This window comes from Dipodomys merriami, unplaced genomic scaffold (genome assembly GCF_024711535.1).
Source record: "Dipodomys merriami isolate MVZ:Mamm:240054 unplaced genomic scaffold, mDipMer1.0.p SCAF_44, whole genome shotgun sequence".
Taxonomy (NCBI): Eukaryota; Metazoa; Chordata; class Mammalia; order Rodentia; family Heteromyidae; genus Dipodomys; species Dipodomys merriami.
Genome location: NW_027206002.1, coordinates 7,864,953 through 7,892,841, shown reverse-complemented (window position 1 = coordinate 7,892,841; position 27,889 = coordinate 7,864,953). Strand labels below are relative to the sequence as shown.

The following is a 27,889-nucleotide window of genomic DNA, read 5'->3' as shown; positions in this document are numbered from 1 at the left end:
CACATCTGTGGAAGTCAGCATCTGCACCCCTGCCTGAGATCAAGACTACGCCCCCCTCCGGCCACAAGAGCCACCCCCAGCCACAAGGCCATGTCTGCTGTTGCCATGGGGACAGATACCACAACGCAGCCCAGACTGTTAGAGTGCTTTTATTACAGAGGAAGTCGGGGAAGGCTGGAGACCCCGCGCAGCAGCCTCTGAACTTCATATGGGCAGGGGGTCTGAGGGACCCCGTGCAGCATGTCTAGTGGGCTGGGGAGAAGTCTGCAGACCAGGGCACTGTGTGGCTCCGAGTTCGGCCTGGACAGCAGGCTTCCCCCGCGCAGCCAGGGCAGGAGCAGTGTGCGCAGACCTGCCAGGCTCGCGGCAGGACGGGCAACTCTCCCTGCCAAACAACAGAGCAATGGGGGAGCCTGTACCGGGGCGGTGCTCTTAGCTAGGGTGTTCTGAAAATGGAAACTGCAGGGCTTTGCCCTCCAGACAGCAAAGCAGCGCACGACTTCCCAGTCAGCGTGTACAACCACTGCCAGCTTTGTTATCTATTGTTATTTGGGTTTTGAACAAAATTAATAGAGTAGGAGCCAGTAGAGGAATCCTGTTTGATCTGGAAATTTTCTGTGGAGAGCCCAAAGGGTCGAAGAACGAAGTTCCCCAAATCTTTTAGTTTACCTGCAATGTAAAAGCAAAAAATGCAGATGACTACAGGGAGACAACCACCGTCCTCGCCTCCTCGTCTGACTGATCCAAGCTCTAAGTATGTCATGGAATCACCCGGGTTTGCCACCTCCAGTGTTTCTGCTCGGGTCTCAGTGACCTGCTTCTCAGGAGACAGCCCCCACGGCCCTCTGGGGTGCAAGCTGCCCCCAATCCTGGCGTTTTGGGGAAATGGGGTCCAGCTCAGCAGCCCAGTGCCCTCTTCCCCTCACGTGGGAGGTCACGTGGGACGCCGGGTCTCAAGCTGTTCTGGGGTACATGAGGCCCACAGAGTGTGTGAGGTCAAGGTCGATTTCAGAGACATGAAGGGACGCATGGCGCTGTGGGGCAGACTGTTTGAAATGGGAATGTTCTGGAAAATCTCACTGGATGGTTGAAAAAGGGCTCCTTTCTAAACTGCCTTAATTTCCCCCCAGGTCTGTCTTCTGCTTCCTGTGTCTATGAGGACAGGGGAAGAAGACAGGAAGAGAACACCATCTTCAGAGATCCAGCCCTTCCCACAGTCCGCCTAACCACCACCTGGCTGGACCAGGGCAAAACACTGAAAGACAGAGGCCTTTCTGGTTGAAGGAGTCCTACAGACTCTGGGCCAGCTTCTGTCTCCAGATCCTCACAGCAGCACCCCGGGGAGAGAAGGGCCGCCCAGGCTTAGCTGTTTTGGGAGAATCAGAGTGGGAGCTTTGGGTGGCTGAGCTGGCTCACGTTCAGCACTTGATGGCCTGGCTCAGAGTTGGCAAAAACAATAACAAAACACATAAAGAACCCAAAAAAGATCACAAACTGACACAGAGTCAGTCAGGTGACCCCAATTCCAGGGGTCATACAAGGTGAAGCCATACACGGCCAGTGTCTGAACAGAGGGGCTGTCCCGAGCTCATTCACAGTGCCAGAAAAGCAAGGGAAAGTACTACCGGTATTTAAAGACCACAGGTCTGATTTGGCCCATGCAAGGCCCAGGCATCCCAGGGCGAAAGAGGCGCCTGGCTTCCGGGACACCCACGATCCAGAGCATCCGGAGGATCGAGCCTGCGCGGTTCAGCCGGAGCCTAGACACCGTCACTCAGTGCTACCAAAGCCACCTCTGGGGGAGGTGTCCTCGCTCTCAGGGATCTGAGGCTATGTGCTAGCTATGCTAGGAGTGGTCAGAAGGAACGGACAACACGGGAGCAGCCGAGCCGTCAGGTGATACATCGCACAGCTTTCTGTGCAGGACTGTTGGGCAGACTGCTCACCAGAGCCACGACTCCACCCAAAATCTTTCTGGCAAAAGAAAATCCAACGAATCCATCTGCCGGCACCTCAGCTTGTCCTCACTGCTCATCCTCACTCCTGCGCTCTGCCTCCGAATCCTAAAGAGCCTCTGGGTGCCATTTTCTTTTTCTTTTTGCTGGTCCTGAGGCTTGAATTTGGGGCCTAGGCTCTGTCTCTGAGCCTCTCTGTGCTCAAGGCAGTGCTCTACCACTTGAACCTCAGGGCCACTTCTGGGTTTTTCTGAGTAGTTTATTGGAGAGAAAGAGTCTCATGGACTTTTCTGCCCAGGCTGGCTTTCAACCTCGATCCTTAGATCTTAGCCTCTGAGTATAGCTAGGATGACAGGCATGAGCCACACATACACAGCATCTGGGTGCCATTTTCAAGACAAAAGTTCCCTTCATTCTAGCATTACTGGTGGGAATTCCTGGACCCTAAGCGAAATGAATTAAACCTTGGAGGGTGGAGGATGGCAAAATCCAATGTTTCCAACCCATTATGGGACGGTTCAGATCGAAAGTTCAATTATATTTATATTCTTTTTTTTTTTTTTTTTTTTTTTGGGTCCAGTCGTGGGGCCTGAACTCTGGGCCTGGGTGCTGTCCCTCAGCTCTTCAGCTCAAGGCTAGCACTCTACCACTTGAGCCACAGCGCCACTTCTGGCTTTTTTCTTTTTGCTTATGTGGTGCTGAGGAATCGAACCCAGGGCCTCAGGCATGCAAGGCACGCGCTCTACCACTGAGCCATCTTCCCAGCCCTATATTTATATTCTTGAAAGTAAAATTTTCCAAGAAAACCCTAATAGAAAATTAAGTTTGTGAAAAAGCTGATGCCCTCTCAACTATGCTGTCCTTTCTGGAGTAAGAAATAGGTATGAAGTAACCCTCTCTGGTATTGTTACCGTTGGCAAAAAGAGAGGTCTCAGAAGTGACACTGTGGCTCAACTGGTAAATAGCTAGCCTTGAGCTGAAGAACTCAGAGACAGTGCCCAGGCCTGGAGCTCAAGCCCCACAACCACAACAAAAAAAAAAAAAAAAGAGAGAGAGAGAGGTCTCAAAGCTCTTCTTAGCTGCTGTCTCCTTGAGCAGATGAAATACAGACCCTCACCCCTGTCTTAGTTGTTGATGGACGAGAGAACGTAAGGAAGCAAACTTACCTAACATCTCTTCTTTTAGTTTTTCATTACGTTCTTCAATTTGCTTGGGTAATCTCTGAGGAAAAAAGAAACAATTGGTGAGAGATCCTTTGCCTTTTTTTTGATTTTGAAACATTTAAAAATCTGGTGTGAAAATAAGATCAGGCTGGGCACTGGTAGCTCACACCTGTAATCCTAGCCTGTACTCAGGAGACTGAGATCTGAGCATCTTGGTTCAAAGCCAACCTGGGCAGAAAAGTCTGAGATTCTTATCTACAATCAAACACTAAAGGCCAAAAGTGGAGCTATGGCTTAAGTGGTAGAGCAATAGCCTTGCACAAAAAAAGCTCAGAGACAGCACCCAGTCCCCGAGTTCAAGCCTCAGGATTAGAACAACAAGAAGCCAGAAGCAGGTGTTCCAGTCTTGACAGATAAGCAAAAGGCACTGAGTTCAAGTCCCAAAACACACACACATGGTCCATTAACTAAACAAAAAGTCAAACATGTTTATGAATGAGCTACACAAAAACAGGAGTTTTGTCTAGTTCACTTCCTGTATTTTTCTTACCAGTGCCTCCACCAAAGGAGAACCTCTGTGAAAGTGTGGTTCAGTTTCCAAAAGGACTGGAATGAGAGGCTTACAGTGGTATATTTAAGCTGACTGGATCGTGGGTACTATTCATATTTAAAGCTTTCTCATCTGTGTGTCTTAAGAAACGAGAACAGACATAGAGAAGGATGGCACGGGAAGAGAGCACTTAGGTTTACCATACAAGCTTCTCTTGCTTGGTGTACTGATGGATCTTTTTCTAATATAGATTTATAATCGTCCAGGGCTTCATCTAGTTTACTTGTTTTCTCGTACAGCTCTGCTCTCCTCAGTGCTGCTCGGATGTAGTTGGGGTTTAGCTGAATTGCTGTGGAGAGAGAAGCAGCAACTGTCACGGCAGGGAGCGTGGCCAGCCCAGGCCAGTGGCTGCATCCCGTCTCAGGGCCACATCCTCCCAGGGCGTGGCAAGAGTCATGTTTTGTGTCCATACCTGAGGCTGACAACAGACAGGTGGGGCTTCGTGGCCAGACCCCCTCCGCCACCCCCCCCCCCAGCCAGTGGCTCCCGGCGGCTCCAAGGAGGAAAGGCTGGTGCAAGCACCATGCACACGGGTGGCCCGTTCCTACAAACACCACCTCCACACCGAGACCGCAGCGCCATGCGGCTCACACAGCCTGAAAGAGTATTTTTTCTTTTGCCTTAATTTCCAACCATTTAAAAATATAAAGATCAGGGCTGGGACTGTGGCTCAGTGGTAGAGTGTTGCCTAGCATGCGTGAAGCCCTGCCCTGGGTTCGATTCCTCAGTACCACATGCACAGAAAAAGCTGGAGGTGGCGCTGTGGCTCAAGTGGTAGAGTGCTAGCCTTGAGCAAAAGAAACTCAGGGACAGTGCCCAGGCCCTGAGTTCAAACCCCAGGACTGGCAAAAAAATAAAGATCATTCTCAGTCTGTGGGGGGAGGTGGATCTGGCTGACCACGGCCCGGCCCTGCCCTTCACCGAGCTGGAGCAGCCAGGCGCAGCACTTCAGCGCAAGGCGACTGGCGGCAAAGATGGGGAGGAGGGGCTGCACGGACACCTTTGCTCTGGCCTCATTGCTGAGGTCACACCCCGAAACCTGCCGGGTCCTCCACACACAGCCAGGGCCTTTCCGTCATTTGTGTTCTCAGCTCCTTCTTCCAGTGGCAGAGCACTTGCCCGGCAGGTGAAGGCCTTGGGCTCCAGCCTCACCCTTCCATTCGCCAACGGTCCTAATAACTGCTGTGTTTGGGGTGGAGTACACTGCACAGCTCCTGTTCCTGAGTTCTCTCTTCTGTTAGGAAGTAATGTCCTGACTCTTAAAACATTTTTCCCTTTCACATAATTTTCATTCATTCATGCTTCCAGCAGACTGGAAGTGTACGGGGCTACAGCGGTAAAGAAGACAGAAGCTGAATGCTCACTATCCTAGCACATGGCTATGGTTGTGTGGTCAGAGTGCACGGGACAAGAAATGGCCAAGGTAACGCAGAGTAAGAGCTGGCTTCAGGGAACAGACAGGAGGGGAACGCTGGAGGAAGGTCAGGTGGCGTGAACTGGTGTGAGGCACTAAGAGTGAAGGTACTAAAACCAGAATAACCCTGGCATGTAGAGACCGGCACAGGGCTGGAGGGGAGTCTTGATTTGTTCCTTATGGAGTGACAAGAAGCAACAGTGTGATTTTTTAGGCAGAGCTACTCTAGAATGAGAGCTGCTGGGTGCTGGTGGCTCATGCCATCTATCATCCTAATGACTCAAGAGGCTGAGATCTGAGGATTGTGGCTTGAAGTCAGCCTGGGCAGAAAAGTTTATGAGACTTCTTAGCTCCAATTAACCCAAAAGACCTGGAAATGGAAGTGTGGCTTAAGTGGTAGAACACCAGCCTTGAAAGCTCAGACAGTGCCCAGGCAGAGTTCAAGCCCAGGGCTGGCATGGGAAAGAAAAAAAAAAAAAGTGTGGAACCAACTCTGAGTAGTGTGTGGTATCCTCGCAGGGTGGTGGCTGAGATGGGTCTGGGCTGTGGAGGTCAAGACGGCCTTGCACTGAGGTCCTTCTGCTTTAGTCTCCCAAGCACAGATTGTAAGAGGAAAAACAAGTTTGAAGGAGGACACCGTGGTGTTTAGGACCTGCCCCTTAACCATGGCTGACCTTCTCCACACACAGACAACAATGCCCACGGCCGCTGTGATCTCCAGTGGGACCTCACAAAAGTTCTGAAGCCTACGGACTACAGACCACATAAGTTCTGTTGGAAAGGCAGCTCTGAATTTTCACGTTTGTTGCTGTGGGAAACAGTTACCCCAGCATGCGTACTGGGGAGTGACCCACAGTGCCTTCTTTTGCAAACGCTGTCCTATAGGAAGGGGACGCATCTACGAGTGCACAGACCCCTGTCCATCTGTCTAGTTGAGCAACGCGCTCGCATGTTAGCAGGCAAGAAGGTAAGAGTACACGTGTACCTTTGCTGCAGTCGCTGATGGCTAGCTCATTCTTGTCCTAAAAGGGAAAACAACATTAACATGTTATATTAATGTGCTTATCGTCTCAGTGCTCCAAGACCTGTCTACACCATCTGCTCATTAGTAACTGCTTAGGGACACACACAAAGCTTTCCAAATAAACGACATAAAAATACATGCCACTTCCAAGAGAACATTTAGAATTAGCGTGGGGATAGCTCTGACTCGAAAGCCTCCTGGTAACAAACGGTCGTCTTTCCCCAACTGTCCCAACTGACCTATTACACCAGCAAGAGACGCTGCAGCCAAGTGCTGCACCGAGGACACCCCGCTATGGCACCGGTCCTCTTGGCTGGCTGCTCAAGCTGCCTTCCAAGCAGCACAGAGGACGCTGTAATTGCACCTGGTGCAGATCTTCATGCAGCCGGAGTCAATAGGTACTTGCTACTAACTCTATATATCTGACTAGAACTCTAGATGGAACACACAGACAACTCAAAGTATCAACTAACTTAACCTGCTGGATTTAAAAACGGCGTAGTGGAAGCTAGGACACTAGCAATCAAAAGAACTGGATTCTGTCCCAGCTCTGGTACTGCCCTCTGCCTAAGGCTGACCACGCTACACTTCTTTAGGCATAGCTTCTCATCAAAAATAGGAGCAGGCCGGATTGAATGCCGGATGAAATGTCTATGTTTTCCGAGTTATAGAAGCAAGCTGGTTCAAATCATGTTCTCCTCCCATAATGCCTATTATCTTTATTTACTACATACTAAATGGTTTGCAGAGCACCCTTCTGAATCCAGTCAAGGATAGTCTCAGGATGGACTCCTTACTAACTCATTATTACTTATAATTATGAGGTAATGGCTGAGGGTTAAGGAAAAGTTCTGCAGCTAAGTAAGGGTGAAGGCTGTGACTAAAGCCACTGCATCATAACCATACAATGTCACTTTTGTGTGGTGCTTGATCCTAATAAACAAAACAACAAAAAATCCAGTATCATGCCTGTAATCCTAGCTACTCCAAAGCTGAGATCTGAGGATCGCAGTTCAAAGCTAGCCTAGGCAGTTGAGACTCAAAAAAAAAAAAAAAAAGCTGGAAGTGGAGCTGTGACTCCGCTAGCTTTGAGCAAAAGCAGCACAGGGACAGAACTCAGGCCTGAGTTCAAGCCCCAGGAATGTTGCACACGCACGCACGCACGCACGCACGCACGCACGCACGCGCACACACACACACAGAACAAACAATGAGCCCGCTTCCCCCCAAAGTGCCACACTGACAATGCTATCTTCTGCAGAGCTCTCACACACACCCCGAGCCCCCTTCCCCCCAAAGTGCCACACTGACAATGCTATCTTCTGCAGAGCTCTCACACACACCCCGAGCCCCCTTCCCCCCAAAGTGCCACACTGACAATGCTATCTTCTGCAGAGCTCTCACACACACCCCGAGCCCCCTTCCCCCCAAAGTGCCACACTGACAATGCTATCTTCTGCAGAGCTCTCACACACACCCCGAGCCCCCTTCCCCCCAAAGTGCCACACTGACAATGCTATCTTCTGCAGAGCTCTCACACACACCCCGAGCCCCCTTCCCCCAAAGTGCCACACTGACAATGCTATCTTCTGCAGAGCTCTCACACACACCCCGAGCCCCCTTCCCCCAAAGTGCCACACTGACAATGCTATCTTCTGCAGAGCTCTCACACACACCCCGAGCCCCCTTCCCCCAAAGTGCCACACTGACAATGCTATCTTCTAGAGCTCTCCTCTACGCACAGACTCTAGTCTAGCAATGCCACCTGTTTTCCCACCTCACGCACCAGGCAATCACGCTAACCCAACCCTAGAAATACAACTCCAGCAGCTGTGAAAACAAGCAAATGGGTGCTGCGCAATTCCTCTCGCTGAGGGAAACCTGACCCAATAGATTGTGATCACGTGCAAATAAAAAATGTGGTAACAGAAGCAAACATTTTGTAGTTCTTCAGCTACGAATAAAACTGTTAAATACGGTTTCGGATCACTGGTAGAACATACTAATAAATTCTGCTTTTTCTTTTATGAGGAGTCTAGTGGACTTTTACAGTTAGGCTAGATTTGAACTGCTTATACTGTTTGTTTTCCAGTCATGGGACTTGAACTCAAGGCCTAGGTGCTGACCCTGAGCCCTTTTTCTTTTTTTCTTTTGGGTCCGGTCATAAGGGCCTGAACTCTGGGCCTGGGCGCTGTCCCTCAGCTCTTCAGCTCAAGGCTAGCGCTCTACCACTTGAGCCACAGCACTACTTCCGGCTTTTTTTCTTTTTGCTTATGTGGTGCTGAGGAATCGAACCCAGGGCCTCAAGCATGCAAGGCAAGTGCTCTACCACTGAACCACCTTCCCAGCCCCCTGAGCCCTTTTTCTTAAGGCTAGCTCTACCACTTTGAGCCACAGCACCACTGGTGAACTGGAGAAAAGAGTCACACAGGGACTTTTCTGGCTGGACTTGCTTTGAACCATGATTCTCAGCTCTCATCCTGAGTAGCTAGGATTTCAGGTGTGAGTTACTGGTGCCCAGCTACCCTGTTTATTTTTGAGATAGGCTCTTGCTTCCTTGCCCCAGGGTGACTGGACTGCAGTCCTCCTATTTTTCACTTCCCATCAGAGCTGGGGTGACAGGTGCACATCATCTGTCACCGGCTTCTTTCTTTTTTTTTTTTTTTTTTGGTCCAGTTGTGGGGCCTGAACTCTGGGCCTGGGCGCTGTCCTTCAGCTCTTCAGCTCAAGGCTAGTGCTCTACCACTTGAGCCACAGAGCCACTTCCGGCTTTTTTCTTTTTGCTTATGTGGTACTGAGGAATCGAACCCAGGGCCTCATGCATGCAAGGCAAGCGTTCTACCACTGAGCCACCTTCCCAGCCCATGTCACCGGCTTCTTTCGAGTCCCTGAACATGCCTGAGTAAGCCCGCAGATTTCCTACATCAGCCCGAGTAAGCCTGCAGTATTTCCTAGGAGCAGGCCCTTGTGGGCAGTACTGCTTGCCTGGCCTGAGAACATTATTTTTAAAAAAGCAATGGGTCTGGGGCACTGCGGTAGAAGGAAGAGGCCGAGGTCAGGCTGGAGGGCGGTCCAAGGAGGTCCCTAACAAGTTGAATGTACCATCTGTGCTCTGGGACCCAGTGGACGAGGGGCAAACAGCCCGAGCCTGGAATGCCAGCATGCATCTCGTGGACTCTGCCTGCGCTGGGGCCTGTGGCAGGGAACCAAGACCCCACCACTTTCGGCTCCCCCAAATCACAAGTGTGAGCCACTGCTGTCAGGCATGGGACTGGTTTACATCAACTTAAAAAAATGGCCTTATTTTTCCTAATTTTGATATTCTGTAGAACTTCTTTGCTCATGTCACATAAAGCACTCCTAAAATCATTTGGAGACCAAAGTCAGCTAGATACAAGTTGCAGTTTTCTAAAATAAAAACAATACAAGACACTATGTTGAGAAACTTTGTAACTTCAGGGTAGGGGAGTGGTGAGGGGGAGAGAAGAGGGAGGTGGGAGGTGGGGAGGGAAGGAATGGTTAGGAGAAAAACGAAGGAGGTGGTAACAATGCTCGATAGGAAATGTACTCACTACCTTACTCATGTACAATATCTTTACAATAAATATATACAAAAAATAAAATAAAAACACCAAAATCTTCCTGAGCTGGGTGCTGGTGGCTCACGCCTGCAATCCTAGCTACTCACTCAGGAGGCTGAGATCTGAGGAGTGCAGTTTAAAGTCAGCTTGGCCAGGAAAGTCCATGAGACTCTCACCTCTAGTTAACCACCTGAAAACTGGAAGTAGAGCTGTGGCTCAAAGTAGTAGAGTGCTAGCCTGGAGCGAAAAAGCTCAGGGACACCACCCAGACCCCAAGTTCAAGCTCTAGCACTGGATCATTAAAAAAACAAAACAAAACAAAAACACAAAAAAACCTTTCTGCATATCTATATTCAAGAACCCGCTTTCCCACCCTAGACCGAAGGAACCAGATATGTAGAGGCGCTAGACCCCGAGCAGTATGGATATGAACAGGTGAGGGCAGACAGCTGATCTCGGCACCCAGAAACCCCCAGCCAGCCAAGCCCGAGACAGCTTCCTGCTCAGATTCCTCAGCCAGTTTAACAAGCAGCACCTTTGCTTTAAAAATTTCATCTCTCGGCCTGGCGCCAGTGGCTCACACCTGTCATCCTAGCTACTCAGGAGGCTGAGATCTGAGGATCACGGTTCAAAGGCAGCCCGGGCAGGAAAGTCTGTGACTCTTATCTCCAATAAACCACTAGAAAACCGGAAGTGCTGCTGTGGCTCAACCGGTAGAGCGCTGGCCTTGAGCTGAAGAGCACAGGGACAGCGCCCAGGCCCAGAGTTCAAGCACTATGACTGACCCCCCCCCCCAAAAAAAAATTTTTTTTCATCTCTCCAGTCTTGCATGTGATTGTGCAGACGACACAGGGAAGTGAGACATTTAGTGCACCAACACATGCAATAAATGCACCTGTGTTCTCCCTGCCACGCCAGGCTCTGTCCTGTGAAAGTACATACAGCTTCTTTCTCCCCCTCGCCCCAGCTACTGGACACTTCCCTATGTAGCGCATGGCCTTCAACAGAAAAGCCCGACTTGGGGATGACCATCTTTAAGCGTGGAGTTTGAGTCTCTGAGTCTTTATTTAGAATTCTGGAGGCCTCAATCTTGCAGCTGTCGCTGCTCTGGGACGCACACCACTTGGTTCCTTGCCCGTGAACCTGCCCTAGTTTCCTGGAAACTTTGCCAGTCCTCCTTCCATAAAAGTATTCACACAACGACTTCAACGATTACATGGTACTTTTTTCAGCCTTCCTGTGCTCTTTTCATCAATGAAGTATAGGGGCAGGAAAAGAGCAGCAGAAACTTTAAACCTCTGTGGTGGCTGTTGGGAAGAAATTGCACCCTACAAAACACAGAGACCCCCCCATGCTTAAGAAATACCCATACCTGTCTCATCCTCGCAGCAGCCCGGTTTGAAAACAGAATGGACCGGTCTTTCTGGAAGCAGGCGGGGCACGTCTGAAGAGCTTTAGTGTAGGAACTTTCAGCTTCGACATAATCTAGGACGGAAGGGTTCAGGGTGAGAGTCAATCAGGTTTTACTCCACACACTTCTGCACTCCACAGGAGCCAGAATGCACAGCTCCCACGCAAGGCTTCCACTCTACTACAGTCCTGGTCTGTTGCGCCTGGGACAGTCACATCTCCCTTCTCTAACAAAATGGTGGCTGCTTCAAGGCTGGCCTCTCCACCACCGCAGCCGCGCTGCTGCTGAGGACCTGCTGCTCCCACCGATCTCCCAAGGCCTGGGATTGGTGAGCAGACACTGCACGCTGTCAGCAATGTCTCTGCTGCTCAGACCCTGGCCAGCCAGCCTCATCTGACTTAGCGATTCAGACAGGAGGTTCCCAAGGGGGGCAGGGGAAAGGAACTAGACAGATAAGGAAGCGAGTAAGGCTTGAGATCCATTACTCAGGTTGAAGAAGTTTCTGGGGCTGGGGTAATCTCAGTGGTAGAGTACTGGCTGAACTTGTACAAAGTACTGGGCTCAGTCCCTAGCACTGCAGGGGTGGGAAGGGGGGGCGGGGAGGGGGATGCGTCAAGAACCTTTAGGTCTCTGAGAAAAGAAGGGAGGATTGTTAAACTAGGATGAGCCAGGGCTCAGGTTATAGAGCACCAGCCAATGAAAGCATTAGATACTGAATTTCAGTCTTGGTCTCAGATAAAAAAGTGAGAACCTACTATGTAGGGGGAGGTTAACATTGCTAGATCTGTTTGTGACAGGGCCTCACGGTAGAGCGGAGACTGTCCTTCAACTAGCTTCTACCTCAGCCTTCCCCTGCTGGGATTACAGGCATGTGCTTGAACTCAGTCTATGCATCTGCAGGCAGGTGCTCTAGTGCTGAGCCAGCCACCAGTCTGGGAGTCAGATGTGAGAGGCAGGGTGAGAACTGGCGCCGCCTTGTGCCTCCCTGGCTGTCTACGTCCTGGGGTCCTCGGTGCCACAGGCATTATGCCCTTTACACTTCCAGCCTCCCAAGCTGCGAGCTGCACCACTGTCTTTACATAGCCGGCTGCCGTGGAAGGGTGGGCAATGGGGGAGGAAGTGGACGACGCCTGGCCCTCAGAAGGTGGGGCTGTTGGCAAAGCCTCTGCTTTACAGCCAGGCAGGCCTCCACACGCGCTGTCCCCAGCCACAGCTGGACAGCATTACTCCTGGTCTCTGGATAAGAAAAGAAAAACTCCTGTGCCAAGAAACACAGGCTGGCTCGCTGTCGGCCGACAGTGACTTGGAGCAGGTAAAACAATACGGACACCAAGTCCCAGGAGTCGGAAGCTGTGTGGAGATGGTGCTCAGGCTTGCTAGGTGTTTCCAGATGTTCTGAGTCCTCACACTGAAGACGGGCGAGGGAGAGCAGGCGTTAGTGCTATCACACCACCTCACCTCCTTTCTTGAACTGTTCATTTCCTTCCTCCTTTAGTCTAGTGCTCTCTCCTCTCCTCTTCTGAAAGAGAGCCAAGATAAAACATTGTAAATACCCATTGTAAATACGCAAAAAAATCTAAGCTTTCTTTATATCCACGCCTACTTTACAGGTATCAACTCTTAGGAACTGGGTGTTCCCCAAACTGTAACCCTATTAATTTTTTTTGGGTCAGTCGTGGGCCTTGAACTCCGAGCCTGGGCGCTGTCCCTCAGCTCTTCAGCCCAAGGCTAGTGCTCTACCACTTGAGCTACAGTGCCACTTCCCATTTTTTTGTGGTTTATTGGAGATAAGAGTCTCACCAGTTTTCCTGCCCGGGCTGGCTTTGAACTGTGATCCTCAGATCTCAGCCTCCTGAGTAGCTAGGATTACAGGCGTGAGCCACCGGCTCACCGGCTCCTCGAGTTCTTTAGCCAATAGCAAAACATCGCTGAAATAAATGCATACATACCACAGGATACACTGAAACACTGTGAAAAGTTTACAGAGAATGATGACTGTGTGTGTCACTGTGTATGTGGGGGGAGGGGATTGGGGCTTGAACTCAGGGCCTGGGCACTGTCCCTGCGCTTTTAATTTTTTGCTCAAAGTTAGTACTCTTATCAATTGAGCCACAGCTCCACTTCTAGCTTTTTGGTAGTTAACTGGAGAGACTCACAGACTTTCCTGTCTGGGATTCTCAGATCTCAGCCTCCTAAATACTAGAATTATAGGTGTGAGCGAGCCACTGGCACCCAGATGAAAGGATGATTATGAACTTTGACAACGGATAGTAATTTAACCAGCAAGAAAGAATTTGTAAAATTGTAAATCTATTTCTACATTTTATTATCTATTCTACATTATTTTTTTTTGGTGGGTCGTGGGGCTTGAACTCTGGCCTGGGCGCTGTCCCTCAGCTCTTCAGCTCAAGGCCAGTGCTCTACCTCTTGAGCCACAGCGCCACTTCTGTGACTTTCCTGCCCAGGCTGGCTCTGATCTCAGCATTCTTAGTAGCTAGGATTACAGGCATAAGCCACCAGCGCCCAGCTCCCTAGTTATTTTCAAGATACCAATGACAGCTTTGAAACAGCTGTTTAAGTCAAATTAGATTTTTGAACCCTGGGCAGGCTCTCCTCTGCCCCTCCCTGTGGGGTTCTTTCATGTCACAATCCAGATTCCCTAGACTTCCTGCTGGAGCAACACCTCCCATCTTTCTAAAAGTGGATTTTGTTTCAGGTGCACATAGTATTCTATGTATAGTATTTTGTACTTGGACCTGGAATTGGTGGTTTCTCCCCATCTTTAGTTTCAAACAGTATCTAGAAACCAAGGTCTGGCTACTAGCATGTACAGTTACTAAAGTAACTTTAGACTCTTTCAGTTAAAAAAAAAAAAGAATTTCAGGGACAAGGATCAGGCCCAGAATTCAAGCCCCAGGGAATAATGTTGCGCGTGTGCAGACAGGCGTGCATGCACGGATGCATATGTACATGTATGTGTACACACACACACACACACACACACACACACACACTCAAGAGGCCAGGGCAAGGGATATGGCTCAAGTTGTACAGCAAGTTGTACTCTAGCAAGCACATGACCCTGAGTTCAAATTCTGATATCTCCAACAAAACCCAACAACACAAAACAGTCCAATAGTCACAAGAATACACGAAAGTAAAATCCTACAACACAGGATTCTTGGGTAACAAGGCCTGAACGCTTGCTCAACCTTTGTGCCCTTAGCTTTTTCCTCTCAAGTCTGGCACTCTACCATTTGGGCCCTGTCTCCACTTCTAGTATTTTGTTTGTTAACTGGAGATACAAGTCTCAGGAATTTTCTGTCTGGACTGGCTTTGCACCATGATCTTCAGATCAGATCTCAGCCTCCTGAGTAGCTGGGATACAGGTGGAAGAGAACTACTGGTGCATGGCTAACAGATGGCCAACCTTGAAAAGCGCAAACATTTCAGCTTGTTAAGCCATTGAAGTTTAACTAGATCATTAAAGAAAACATACAATTTTGCAAGTCATCCTTGCACAGGGGCCATGCTAATCTTCTCTGTATTGTTCCAATTTTAGTATATGTGCTGCCGACGCGAGCACAAAACGTAGAATTTTGAAACTGGTATGGAAACCCATTGTTATAATCAGTTTAAATAAGGGATGATAGGAAAATTAAAATAGGCAGAACTGGTGGGAGAGAGTGGACAGAGGGTGAATGAGGATGGATGTGGTCCATGTAGTTTATCTGCATGTGGAAAACAGAACAATGGAACATGGTGAAACTGTCTTAGGACGGTGGGGGTGTGGGTAAGAAGAGAGGGGAAATTTTTTTTTTGGGGGGGGTTGTGGGGCCTGAACTCTGGGCCTGGGCGCTGTCCCTCAGCTCTTCAGCTCAAGGCCAGTGCTCTACCATTTGAGCCACAGCGCCACTTCTGGAATTTTCTGCTTATGTGGTGCTGAGGAATTGAATCCAGGGCCTCAGGCATGCAAGGCAAGCGTTCTACCACTGAGCCACCTTCCCAGCCTGAGAGGGGCAAATTTGATTTAGAAACATCATGTGAATGTGTGGAAATGTTACAAGGAGACCCGCCTTGTACAACTAATGCCAATTTTAAAAAATGATGCTGAGACATAGCAGCCATCTGGAAATAGATAAAAATACAGCCACAGGACAGCATATGAATAAACTCTGAATGGACTGGAAGTCTTTCAGCATGGAGAATGGCTCTCTGACTGATATAAATCCAGAAATAATATGAAGACTAATAAATAAATCTGACTGTAGAAAAACAAAGCAAATTCCAACAAAACATTTCATTATAACAAATTCAAAAGATAACTGACACTGAACAGGTTGTTGCACCAAAGTTCACGACATCACTAATCAAATGGCCCAAAGCAGAAGCAACCCATGCACTAGCAGATGGGTATGAGGGAGAAACAAATGTGGCACCTGGATACCATGGAGATAATTTATTATGCAACCTCAGAGAGGACCAACCCCTCACACATGCTACAACAGCCACAGATCCTGAAAACCAAGCAGTGAAGGCAGACAGCAAAGGACATATATGGGGCGATCCCACCCCTATGGGGTGTCCAGAATGTCCATTCATAGAAAGCAGGATGATTGCTATTAGAGGTTGTGGAAGGGGGAGCGGGGAGGGGCTGCTTGCTCTGCAGGATGAAGCAGTCTGGAGATGGACCTGTGGTTGACAGGTGCACAAGGTGAATGCGCTCAATTCCACTGAGCTGCACCCTTGGATTTAACCCATTCTAGCACAAAACTTAAACACACAGCTGACAAATACGAAGAAGATATTTGTGACATTACCACAAAGAGCTAAAAAAAAAAAAAAAGCAAACCACCTCTAAGAATGGAAGCAAAGGGGCTGGGAAGGTGGCTCAGTGGTAGAGCGCTTGCCTTGCATGCTCAAGGCCCTGGGTTCGATTCCTCAGCACCACGTAAGCAAAAAGAAAAAGCCGGAAGTGGAGCTGTGGCTCAAGTGGTAGAGCGCTAACCTTGAGCTGAAGAGCTCAGGGACAGCGCCCAGGCCCAGAGTTCAAGGCCCCACGACCGGACCCCAAAAAAAAAAAAAAAAAAAAAAGAATGGAAGCAAAGGCTGGGAAGGTGGCTTCAGTGGTAGAGCACTTGCCTTACATGCATGAGGCCCTGTGTTCCTCAGTACCACATAAGCAAAAAGAAAAAAGCCGGAAGTGGCACTGTGGCTCAAGTGGTAGAGCGCTAGCCTTGAGCTGAAGAGCTGAGGGACAGCGCCCAGGCCAGAGTTCAGGCCCTACAACTGGGCCACCCCCCCTCCAAAAAAAAAAAAGAAAAAGAATGGAAGCAAGCTGGGCGCCAGTGGCTCACACCTGTAATTCTAAATCCTAGCTGGAGGCTGAGATCTGAGGACCGTGGTTCAAAGTCAGCCAGGGCAGGAAAGTCCCTGAAATTCTTTTTTTTTTTTTTTGCCAGTCCTGGGGCTTGAACTCAGGGCTGGGCGCTGTCCCTGAGCTTCTTTTGCTCAAGGCTTTCACTCTAGCACTTGAGCCACAAAGCCAGGCTTTTTCTGTGTATGTGGTACTGGGGAATGAAATCCAGGGCTTCATCCATGCTAGACAAAAACACAACCACTAAGCTACCTTCCCAGCCCCTTCCTGAGTTTCTTATCTCCAGCTAATCACAGAAAAAGCTGGAAGTGGTGCTGTGGCTCAAGTGGTAGAGTGCTAGCCTTGAGCAAAAGAATCTCAGGGACACTTGCCCATGTAATTGTAACTCCTCTGTACAGTATTCTCACACACACAAAAAGAAATCTCAGGGACAGCGCCCAGGCGCAGAATTCAAGCCCCACCATGAAACAAACAAAATTAATAAAAATAAAGGAAGGGCCAGGTGCTGGTGGCTCACACCTGTAATCCTAGCTACTCAGGAGACTGAGATCTGAGGATTGAGGTTCAAAGTCAGCCGAGCAAGGACAAGGAAAGTCCGTGAGATTCTTATCTCCAATAAACCATTAGAAAACCAAAGTGGCACTGTGGCTCAAGTGATAGAGCTCGCCTTGAGCTGAAGAACTGAGGGATAGCGCCCAAGCCCAGAGTTCAAGCCCCACAACCGACCAAAAAATAAATAAATAATAAAGGAAGGAAGCAGGCATGGTTGCCTAGGCCCACCATCTCAGTCCGTGGGGCCCAGGCCCGGAGGTACGTTCTGCCAGCCCAGGATACATAACACGCCTGTCCAAAAACACAAAGCCCTCTGGAAACATTTTGCCTAAGGTAGTAACTGCAATGGGAAATGTATCACAATTATGCTGCAGGAAGAAGTGGACACCACTTTAACCAAGTGGGCAGGATGGATATCACCAATAATGCTGTAACATCTACCTACCTACCTACACACACACAACCACAGGACTCAGGGAGGAGAACACATTATGTCTGAAACGAAAATGAACTCTTGAGAAATTTTCATCCTTAAGGGTTAAACACAGTGTCTTGCGTTCTTATCTTAGTCTAAGTTCCTCCATTTAAGGCATGCATTGTGCAGGCGCTATGCTAAGCACCTGGGCTATACCTGTGCACAGGACAGAGTATGTGGCCACGGGCCCCACACTATGCTCACACACAGGAGAAAGCACAGCTGCTGCCCCTAGCTCAGCAGTGCGTGCCGTGAGCTGCTGACCACAGTCTGTAGACATTTTTTCCTATTTATTCTGGGCACTAATGGATGGCTGCCAGATGAATGAGTTAACTTCTAGAATTAGCCTGGTGTGCAGTGAATGTGCAAATTTTTTATGCATCTGAAAAAGTGACTGGAGTGGGAAATACGGACAGCATCTGCCCTTTCTCAAGAACCAACCAGAAAACTGAGGACTTAAGATGAAGGGTTGCTTCCTACGGTTCTATAAGGAAGACGAGTTACTTACAACACGATTAGGACAAAAGGTGATGGAACAAAACTGCTAAATCAGACTTCCTGTAAAGAGAATAACCACCACTCTTCCCTGGCAAACACAGTAAACCTATTTTTATTAGATTACTGATACAATATCTGATATCATAGCTGTGTGATACCATACCATTCACTGAGTTAAAAGATGGCCGGGCGCTGGTGGCTCACACCTGTCATCCTAGCTACTCAGGAAGCTGAGATCTGAGGATCATGGTTCAAAGCCAGCCCGGGCAGGAAAGTCTGTGAGACTCTTATCTCCAACAAACCACCAGAAAACCAGAAGTGGCGCTGTAGCTCAAGTGGTAGAGTGGTAGCCTTGAGCTGAAGAGCTGAGGGACAGCGCCCAACCCAGAGTTCAAGCCCTACTACTGGGAAGAAAAACAACAACAACAACAACAACAAAACCTAAGGTGTAAAATATACCTATTGCAGAACACCATCTACCAGGCATGTGCTAAAATATTAGAGGAAACTTGAATTATTATTTTATGAAAAACAAACATGTATCTAGCTCAAGCTAGAAAACTTAAGTGCTTTGAAGTTTGGGTGCAACCTGTCAGAATGTGAGAACTGCAACCCCACGCAGCAGCTGATTAGAATACCTCTTTTACTGAGTGCACAAGGAAAGTCTGCAGTATGAAGGCTTAGAGCTGAGTCTGTATCTCTTCTATATTAATAAAAAATTGAATCAAATATGTTTTTTTTTTTGGGGGGGGAGTCCGGTCGTGGGGCCTGAACGCTGTCCCTCAGCTCTTCAGCTCAAGGCTAGCGCTCTACCACTTGAGCCACAGTGCCACTTCCAGCATTCCCCACACTGTGTTTCCCAGCCCCACCCTCTTACACAGTCCCTTAATCAATTAAACGAAGGCCTTCCACCTGCAGACAGATACTCCATCACCTGAACCATGCCCCGGGCCCACACAACATTCATATCTCCACCCTCTCTGATGCATTAACTGTATTATTCAGGTTCTTTAAGATGAGCTCTAAGACAATGTAACTATTTAAACCTCCTGGTCCCTGAGATTATAAAGTTGAAGGAGATCAAGACTTCTGTTTTGGTCAGTTCTGGGGCAAAGAAGCTTTATAGGAAGGTGTTTTCTTTTGGTTCTAAATCAAAGGGACAGGAGTTCAAGAATCAGTTCTGGCATTTTCCAGGTGTGCGATCTTAGGCAAGTTACTTCCCCAATCTGGGGAATGGTAACATGTTTCAAAAGTCTGTTGAAGGGACTCAAACTCAGTAACATCTCAGCTTAGTGGCTAGCCCATTGCTGCTCAACAAAACAAAGCTACCATTAAATGCAATGTTGTTTTGTAGACCCAGCCACTGTCCTCTGTAACCACGCTGCCACAAAAACCCTCAACTCTTACTTTGCTGGCTAGGGATCAACAAAAAAGCACTGTCAGTCATAAAAATGTCCGTATCAGAAATTTCAACCCTAGCAAGGGTCATGAAATAAGCGGTGTTACCTGTACAGGCACTCAATTAGATTAGAAAACAAGTTAGACTCTGAAGTACAAGGCAAAAGTTCCCAGAAAAACAGGAATTTCTCTGCAAAGCCCTATGCTTCTCTGTCATGCTACTGACAGATCTAGTGCTACTCTTGTGGTCAGGACTGGTCACTCTACTCAGGCAAAGCAGACTATTACAGCCACACTTACTTGCTTGGTTTTCTGGGGGAAGAAAAGTAACCTGGGCTGGGCTTCATCTCACAAATCTTCCTGGCATGAGACATCACGTCCCCAGCTGGCTGACATTTATTCATTTTTAAAAGCAGTTTAAGAGGCAGATTGTGCACAACATTTACCTGCTTCTCTTCTTCTGGCATATCTTTCTCCAGTTGGATTAGGTATTCCTCGTCTAGCTCTGAGGAAGTGGGGTCCTCACCAGCTTTGCTCTCAGTCTCAGGCTCTCCAGGCTCCTCAAACGAGGCACTACAGTCATGAAAGTGCTCCTCTTCTACCGGGTCTTCCTGGAGACTGCCCTTATCATCCCGGAGCTTCCTGCTCTGCGAATGCGGATCTCTGGGATCAGGAGCTGCTGGGCTGGCTCCTCCTGTTTCTGGAGGATCTGTAACCTTTAAGCCCTTGACTAGATCTTCTGGAACTTTAAAGTTCTCGGCCTTCTCCCCCATGCTGAATTCAGTGTGCGGGGCGAGGCTAAAAGTCTGGAAGAGAAAAACAGCTGCTTTGTAATGGTGCTAATAATGAAAATTTCTGCCACACACCTAACTCTGCAGCAAAGACTGACTGAAACACTGACTTCCAAAGAAGTCTAACTTCCTGGCATTGGAACTGTTATAATAAACCCACAAATAATGCTAAGTGTCATTTTAGCTGTTATGTTCTCAAAATCTGATAGCAGAACTTATTCTAAGCAACAAGAAACCCATGGGGGAAATAGAGGAGGTGGGGAAGAAGACGGGTAGCTGGAGACTAAACCCAGGCTCCCTAACGAGATGATTTCTCCTTCCACGGTTAACATTGTGCTGAGGTAGCAAAAACGAGGCTGCAGCTAGAACAGTAACAAGAAAGAAAGCCTTAATCTCTATTCAAAATGAACACCAAACTGTGGGGGGGGGAAAGCCTTTTTGGGGGGGGGAGAGGCAGCATTGCCACAACGAAGCCCAAGAATTAATGTCTTGTGGAGCTCAAAATGGAATCCACGCCAAAACTGGGCTCACCGACTTAACCAAAAGGATGGGATGAAAGGCCCACGTGCCAGTGGTGGGCGAGAAGCCGCGGCTCAGGTGGACCTAATCAGGACCCCAGTTCGCAACCGGGCCGGGTAAGGGCGGCTCTCGCCCCTGGCTGGGTGACCACACCTGGCACAGGGAAAAAACTGCTGCCCAGGCGCTGGCCCGGCCTCGGCAATTCATGAGATTCTCCCCTCCCCCCCCCGCCCCTCTCTCTCGTTACGTGGCTTGGCCTGGCCTGGCATCCTCGCTCCTCCGGAGGCTGAGATCTGAGGACGCCCTGGCAGGGAAGTCCGCAGTCCGCGAGACCCCCATCGCCCAGGAACCACCAGAAAGCCGGAAGTGGAGCCACGGCTCGAGTGGTAAGAGCGTCAGCCTTGAGCAATTACAAAACGTAAACCAAAGCCGCCCCCCCCAAACACACCAAACCAACCCGCCTCGGGGACAGTGCCCGGGACCCCGAAGAGGAGGAGGAGGAGGAGGAGGAGGAAATACACACCGTGCCGCAGGGCCTGCCTCCGATCCCGCCCCGGGCTCCGGAACTGCGTCAGAGTCAGGCCGCCCGCAGTCCCGCCCCGCGACCCCGAACCCGGCCCCGGGGGCCCCCGCACCCCCAAGCCCGGCCGCGCCCCGGCCCCGGGGGGCCCCCGCACCCCAAGCCCGGCCCCGGGGGGCCCCCGCACCCCAAGCCCGGCCCCGGGGGGCCCCCGCACCCCCAAGCCCGGCCCTGCCCCGGCCCCGGGGGGCCCCGCACCCCCAAGCCCGGCCCCGGGGGGCCCCCGCACCCCCAAGCCCGGCCCTGCCCCGGCCCCGGGGGGCCCCGCACCCCCAAGCCCGGCCCCGGGGGGCCCCGCACCCCCAAGCCCGGCCCTGCCTCGGCCCCGGGGGGCCCCGCACCCCCAAGCCCGGCCCGGCCTCGGCCCCGGGGGGCCTCCGCACCCCAAGCCCGGCCCTGCCTCGGCCCCGGGGGGCCCCCGCACCCCCAAGCCCGGCCCTGCCCCGGCCCCGGGGGGCCCCGCACCCCCAAGCCCGGCCCCGGGGGGCCCCCGCACCCCCAAGCCCGGCCCTGCCCCGGCCCCGGGGGGCCCCGCACCCCCAAGCCCGGCCCCGGGGGGCCCCGCACCCCCAAGCCCGGCCCTGCCTCGGCCCCGGGGGGCCCCGCACCCCCAAGCCCGGCCCGGCCTCGGCCCCGGGGGGCCTCCGCACCCCCAAGCCCGGCCCGGCCTCGGCCCCGGGGGGCCTCCGCACCCCAAGCCCGGCCCTGCCTCGGCCCCGGGGGGCCCCCGCACCCCCAAGCCCGGCCCGGCCTCGGCCCCGGTGGGCCCCGCACCCCCAAGCCCGGCCCGGCCTCGGCCCCGGTGGGCCCCGCACCCCCAAGCCCGGCCCGGCCCCTGGCCGACTTCCCACGGCCTCCCCTGGAGACCGCGCCGCCGCCGCCGCCGCGGGGCCCGGCCTCTCCCCGCTCCCGGGCCGAGAACGCACCCCACGGGACGCTCGCCGCCCCGCGCTTCCCGCCCCGCGACCCCCCGCCGGGGTACTCACGGCCCCGCAGCGCCGCCCGCCTCCACCGGTCCAGCCTTGGAGACCTTTTATTTCCTTTCCGTCAGGGCCGCTTCCGTCGGCGCCGAGCAGTGACGTCCCCGGACGCAAGGCATCCTGGGAAGGGCCGTGGCGGCGCCGCGGGGAGGAAGTTCCCCTGTGACGTCACCGTACGGACTCACCTGCATAGAGGTCGCCATCTTGGGTTACGGAAAACTTCTGTTATTCTTGGCCTAAAAGCAGGGAAGAGAAACTTGTGTCTTTATTTCTTTCACTCTTCTTCCTCCCTCCTCCCATCCTCCACACACACACACACTCTGGTGCACGTGTTTAGAAAGATGATGACATATGACCTCATTTGAGAAGTCTTCTCTCCAAAGCCACTGTTCTCATAATATCCCTGTGTTTTCTTAAGCTGATTTTCTCCTGAGTGTGAAATGTGCGTGTTGTGAGTGTGCAGCAGACTGGGTGAGCTAGGAAACAGGAGGTTCTAGTTGGTTTTATCTTCAGGCTTTGCACATTGCCAAGCCCCAACCCTCCAGCTGTCTTCTATTCAACCAATGAGCTGCAAACATTTAAAGCAATTTCCGGCCACCGGACGCAGGTGAGAGTTAAGTGAAGTTAAATGGAGGAACTCTTCAGTTAGGCTCCTTGCTTTGGATCCCAGAATAAGAATTTCTGGACAGGTCATGATGGTAAGAAAGCTTGGCAGAGCTTTACTGAGTCCATATGCAAGCAGGAAAGCAGACAGACAGCAAACAAACAGGCAGGGGCACACTGTAACAGTGTGGGTGCTCTCATAGGGAGACAGAGCAGCTCCCTGGCTGTTGGGGTATTTATATGGTAAAGGCAGGGGGTCTAGCTTCAAAGTTACTCAAAGGTAGGTGTTTATCTTTCTTCTAATCCCTCCTGCTGTTGCATTTTTGAGTTTCTGGATGTTTTGGGCATTCTTTTCAGGTAAGAATGCATCCTGCGATGGTAAGGGGAAAAACAAAGGAGGAGGCAACAATGCTGGATAAGAAATGTACTCATGACCTTGCTCATGTGACTGTAACCCCTCTATACAGTATTTTCACAATAAAAAACTTAATTTAAAAAGAATGCATCCTGCCATGAAACAGATCCTTATCCTTGAGATGAAGGCATCATGTTATCTGCATTTAAAAAATTTTTTTTTTATTTTGTGTTGTATTTTGGGGAGGAGGTCGCTTAGGTTTTGGGGGAAGCATCTTTCTTTCATTCGTTCGTTCGTTCTTTCTTTCTTGTCATGGAGCCTGAACTCTGGGCCTGGGCGCTGTCCCTCAGCTCTTCAGCTCAAAGCTAGCGCTCTACCACTTGAGCCACAGCGCCACTTCTGGCTTTTTTCTTATGTGGTGCTGAGGAATCGAACCCAGGGCCTCATGCATGCAAGGCAAGTGCTCTACCACTGAACCACCTTCCCAGCAGGGAAGCATTTTTCTCAGGATGGCCTACATCCTGCCAGACAAATATTAATTCTTGGGGTGAGATCTACATCTCTCAGGAAGGAATGTATCCTGTCTTCTCTCTTTGAAGCAAAGACAGCACTTCTGTGTTTCTAAATACCATGCATCTGAGTTGCCTTCACCAGGCCTCCATTTCCTAACTTATCCTGCCTCATTATCCCCTAAATGACTTTGGTCCCTCCTTTCTCCCTCCCCTCCCCTCCCCTCCCCTCCCCTCCCCTTCCCTGCCCTCCCCTTCCCTTCCTTGCTTTTGGCCAGTCCTGGTGCTTGAACTCAGGGCCTGGGCACTAACCCTGAGCTTCTTTTGCCCAAGGCACCTTACTTGAGCCACAGCGCCACTTCCAGGCTTTTCTGTTTCTGTGGTACTGAGGAATGGAACCCAGGCCTTCAGGCATGCTAGGCAAGCACTCTACCACTGAGCCACCTTCCCAGCCCTAGTCCTTTATTGTTAAGGGAAGTACATGAATATCTCCTGTGGGTGCTGTAACTTAGTGAAGGATTTGCCACTCCCCTCTGGGCACATTGTTTCCACACATCCAACAATGGACTATGAAGGATTGAGCCCCAGGCCACTTTTCCCAGGTGCATACAGAGGTCAAGCAAGCCACCCAGAGATTAATACAGACTACCTGCTGCAGGCGGAGCTGTAAACATTAAAGGCTTTCTAATTACCCTCTGCCTCCTGGCTCAGACCTCAGAAAAATCCAGCTCCTGTCCACACAGTCTCTAAGCCCGTCTCTAAGCCCGTCTCTAAGCCCGTGGGGAGGCTGTGCCCTGGCTGCTCTATCTCAATTAACAGTCCTTTCCTTCCTTTCTCCTCCATTTTCCTAACACTTAGCACACCTCATTTCCCCTAGTCTAGCTTGCTTCAGTCTCACTGTGTTGTGTGTTGTGGGGCTTGAACTCAGGGCCTGGGCACTGTCCCTGAGCCTCTTTGGGGCTCAAGGCTAGCACTCTACCACTTGAGCCACAGCGCCACCTCCAGCTTTCTCTGAGTCATTTATTGGAGAAGAGACTCTCAGACATTATTGCCCTGGGCTGGCTTAGAACTGTGACCCCCAGTTCTCAGCCTCCTGAGTAGCTAGGATTACAGGCGTGAGCCACTGGCACCTGGCACTGCACCGTTTTGTTTTTCTTTTAAATATATTTTTAAAAAACACTTAGCTTAGCATTAATAGGCATATTGCCATCTTCAATGCATTATCACCACTGCTTTTCAGTTTTAACTTCTAACAAGGTAAATGTTGATAACTCACATTATACATCTGTAATCCTAGCTACTTGGGAAGCTAAAAATCTTACCTCCAATGAAGGAGGAAAAGGCTGGAAGTAGAGGAGTAAGGCTCAAGCAGTAGAACCCCAACCTCGAGTAGAAAAAGCCAAGCAAGCGCCTGAGGCTCTAAGTTAAAGCCCCAGTACCAGCACAAAAGAAGAAAAAAGACTCCAGCCCATAAACTGAAGCCAGATTACTGAGGCCTAGTAAAGGTAATTCAGAAGTATGGTATTTAGAAACACAAGCGCCATCTCCGAGAAGAGACAACAGGATGCATCCCTTCCTGAGAGAAGGATTTCTCACCCCAACAATGAACACAGGATCTACGCCTTCCTGAGAAAAATGCTTCCTCCAAACTTAAGTAACCTCCTCCCCCAAATGCAGATAACTGGGTGCCTCCTTATCTCAAGACTAAGGATTTTTTTTTATGGCAGGATGCATCCTTACCAGGAAACTTACCAGGTGTGATCAGAGCAAAGACAACTTTGAAGCCAGATCCCCTGTCTTTACCATATAAATACCCCAACAGCCAAGGAGCTGTGTGTCTCTGTCTCTCCATGAGAGCACCTGCACTGAGTTAGAGTACGCCCTGCCCTTCTGTGTGTCTGCTTGCCTGCTTGCATACGTACTCTAAAAAGCTCTGCCAAGTCTTCTTGCCATCGTGATTTGTCCAGAAGTTCTTATTCTGAGATGGAAGTCAAGGATCCACAGTGAGGAGTCCTTACTGTTAAAGGAAAACTTCACCAACCCTCACCTGTGCCCGGTGACAAAACCATCTCCTGGGGGTAAAATGGGCCGTCATAGCCGTGTGTGTGTGTGTGTGTGTGTGTGTGTGTGTGTGTGTGTGTGTGTGTGCTTTACCCCCGCCTGCTCCCCATCTCCGAGCTGTTCCCCAGCATAAACTAGTGTGTTGGGAACCTCAATTTACTGTTCATCAATGTAATGACATCAATGTAAGGATGGCCTAACACTTCAAATCCGCCTTTGGCGGTGAGGCCTTTGGGAGGTGATCAGGATTCAGTGAGGTTGTGAGGAGGGGTGGGTCCCTGGGATGGTTGTCATGGCTACAGTAATAACAACACTAATAATAATAGAGATGTACTAGTCCGCTGTGCTGACTCACCTGGAGACGCTCCATAGTCGGATGTAGCTCTGAGAAGCCCTCACTAGGTGATGGAGCCAGGCCCTTGGATTTCCTAGCCACTAGAACCCTGAGCTAAGAATTCGTCCACACTTTGTTACCCCGTCTCAAGTAGCAGCTTTCTGTCTTGAGCTCTGGGCCTGCCTGGGCACTGTCCCTGAGCTCTTCAGCTCAAGGCGAGTGCTCTACCCCTTGAGCCATAGCGCCACTTCCGTTTTTCTGGTGGTTCATTGGAGATGCGTCTCATGACTTTCCTGCCTGGGCTGGCTTTGAACCACAATCCTCAGATCTCAGCCTCTGAGTAGCTAGGATGACAGACGTGAGCCACCAGCACCTGGCGGTAGCTGCTTTCTACCTCTTCTGGTTTCTTCCTGGGGAGGGATGGGCCAGGATTTGGCAAACCCTAGACTTGGGCGAGCGCTGTGAATCCTGCCCTCCCCACCGCCCCCAGGTAGTCTGATGCTTGCTAAGATGTCCTGTGGTTTCCTGAAGATGCTGTCAGGAGACACAACAGATGCCAAGTCATCAACCCACAAACCTTTGTTCTCTTGCACCTCTGGAGCTCAGGAGTCTGTGGGCAGTTTCCCACGGGCAGAAGTCAGGGTGTCAGCATTGCCTCTCGATGCCCTGCCCGCCTCCCAGGGGCTCCAGCCATCCTCCATGGGGCTTTCTCTTCCCATCTTCAGTGAGCAGCGTGGCTTCTTCAGATGTCTCTCTTTATACTGCTTCTCATCACTCTGCTATGCCCGACCCCTTTGTGCCCCTAGCTTAGTAAGACCCTTCTGATGTTAGCCCCGCTGGGATAATCCAGGATAATCTTCCTGTCTCTGGATCTTGAACTTGATGAAATCTGCTAAGATTTTCTTTTTCCCATTTCAGATGACAGGTTACAGGAGACAGAATGTAGCTATGTTTGGAGGGCCAGCACATACTGGAATGCCTATGCATGTAACAGGCAACTTGCTAGCTGGCTCCCTTCCCACCCCACCCCACCCCCTTTTCTAGGGCTTCAAACCCAGGGCCTGGGCACTGTCCCTGAGCTGCTTTTGTTCAAGGCGAGCTCTCTACCACTCGAGCCACAGCGCCACTTCTGTCTTTTTGGTGGTTCATTGGAGAAAAGAGTCTCACAGGTTTTTTCCCCTTGGTCTGGACTGGCTTCGAACCACGAGCCTCAGAATCTCAGCCTCCTGAGGAGCTAGGATGACAGGCCCCGGCCCCAGCGCATTGCTTCAAAGCTGCGTTTTGCTGGGAACATTCAGGAACTAAATGTGGGATTCGAGCTGGGCACTCAGTCTGCGCTTCACAGCGGAGTCTTTCCATCTCGTGACAGGAGGCGAAGTGTGCCAAAGGAAGAGGGGAGCCCAAAGCCAGCACGCCCCCCTCCCCCCGCATTCTCCCTACTGAAGTGGGGAGCCCGGGCCAGCCATGCCCAGAGCCGCCACACCAGCCCGGCTGCAGGGACGGGGGCCGGCCCAGCGTCGCGCGCCCGCGTCGCTTCCCCGCGCTGGCCACCAGGTGGCGCCGCCGGCCGCTGTCCGAGGCCCCGCGCCGGACGGAGGCGCTGGTTCCCCGGCTCCGCTCGCACTCGAGGACCGAAGGAAGGAAGGAAGGAGGCGGCTCTGGGCGGCGACCAGCGCGGTCCCTGAGGAGCGCGGGCCCG

General features: G+C 50.9%; 2 protein-coding genes and 1 non-coding gene across 5 annotated transcripts; 1 reads left to right on the top strand and 2 right to left on the bottom strand.

The window, feature by feature from the left end:
- Positions 1 to 133: 133 nt before the first annotated feature.
- Positions 134 to 22,427, bottom strand: Ttc1 (tetratricopeptide repeat domain 1). 3 transcript variants are annotated; one of them, XM_069993937.1, is made up of 8 exons: positions 22,335 to 22,427; positions 19,905 to 20,264; positions 12,617 to 12,677; positions 11,120 to 11,232; positions 6,128 to 6,164; positions 3,869 to 4,017; positions 3,122 to 3,176; positions 134 to 669 (listed from the first exon to the last, which is right to left on the bottom strand). In XM_069993937.1, exons 2-8 carry the CDS (start codon positions 20,229 to 20,231, stop codon positions 536 to 538), a joined length of 876 nt encoding a protein of 291 aa, XP_069850038.1. In that variant the 5' UTR covers positions 20,232 to 20,264; positions 22,335 to 22,427; the 3' UTR covers positions 134 to 535. The 3 variants fall into 3 exon arrangements, with proteins under 3 accessions (XP_069850038.1, XP_069850039.1, XP_069850040.1); XM_069993938.1 differs by lacking the exon at positions 22,335 to 22,427 and adding an exon at positions 21,292 to 21,359; XM_069993939.1 differs by lacking the exon at positions 22,335 to 22,427 and adding an exon at positions 21,226 to 21,243.
- LOC138808094 (U6 spliceosomal RNA) lies at positions 14,638 to 14,744 on the bottom strand. The gene has a single exon (XR_011366392.1). It is a non-coding gene; the product is annotated as a U6 spliceosomal RNA (small nuclear RNA).
- Positions 20,802 to 27,035, top strand: LOC138808033 (proline-rich protein 2-like). The gene is made up of 3 exons (XM_069993996.1): positions 20,802 to 20,884; positions 21,241 to 22,501; positions 26,997 to 27,035. The coding sequence occupies exons 1-3, from the start codon at positions 20,802 to 20,804 to the stop codon at positions 27,033 to 27,035; spliced, it is 1,383 nt and encodes a 460-aa protein (XP_069850097.1).
- The last annotated feature ends 854 nt before the right edge of the window (positions 27,036 to 27,889 follow it).

Coding starts and splice junctions, on each gene's coding strand:
- Ttc1 (XM_069993937.1), bottom strand. CDS start 20,231: ATGGGGGAGAAGGCCGAGAACTTTAAAGTTCCAGAAGATCTAGTCAAG. Junction 11,233..12,616: donor TGAACAGTTCAAGAAAGGAG/GTGAGGTGGTGT, acceptor CTTCCGTCCTAG/ATTATGTCGAAGCTGAAAGT. Junction 670..3,121: donor ACTAAAAGAAGAGATGTTAG/GTAAGTTTGCTT, acceptor TTTACATTGCAG/GTAAACTAAAAGATTTGGGG.
- LOC138808033 (XM_069993996.1), top strand. CDS start 20,802: ATGAAAGGCCCACGTGCCAGTGGTGGGCGAGAAGCCGCGGCTCAGGTG. Junction 20,885..21,240: donor CCAGTTCGCAACCGGGCCGG/GTAAGGGCGGCT, acceptor CCTCGGGGACAG/TGCCCGGGACCCCGAAGAGG. Junction 22,502..26,996: donor AGTTCCCCTGTGACGTCACC/GTACGGACTCAC, acceptor TTGTGCCCCTAG/CTTAGTAAGACCCTTCTGAT.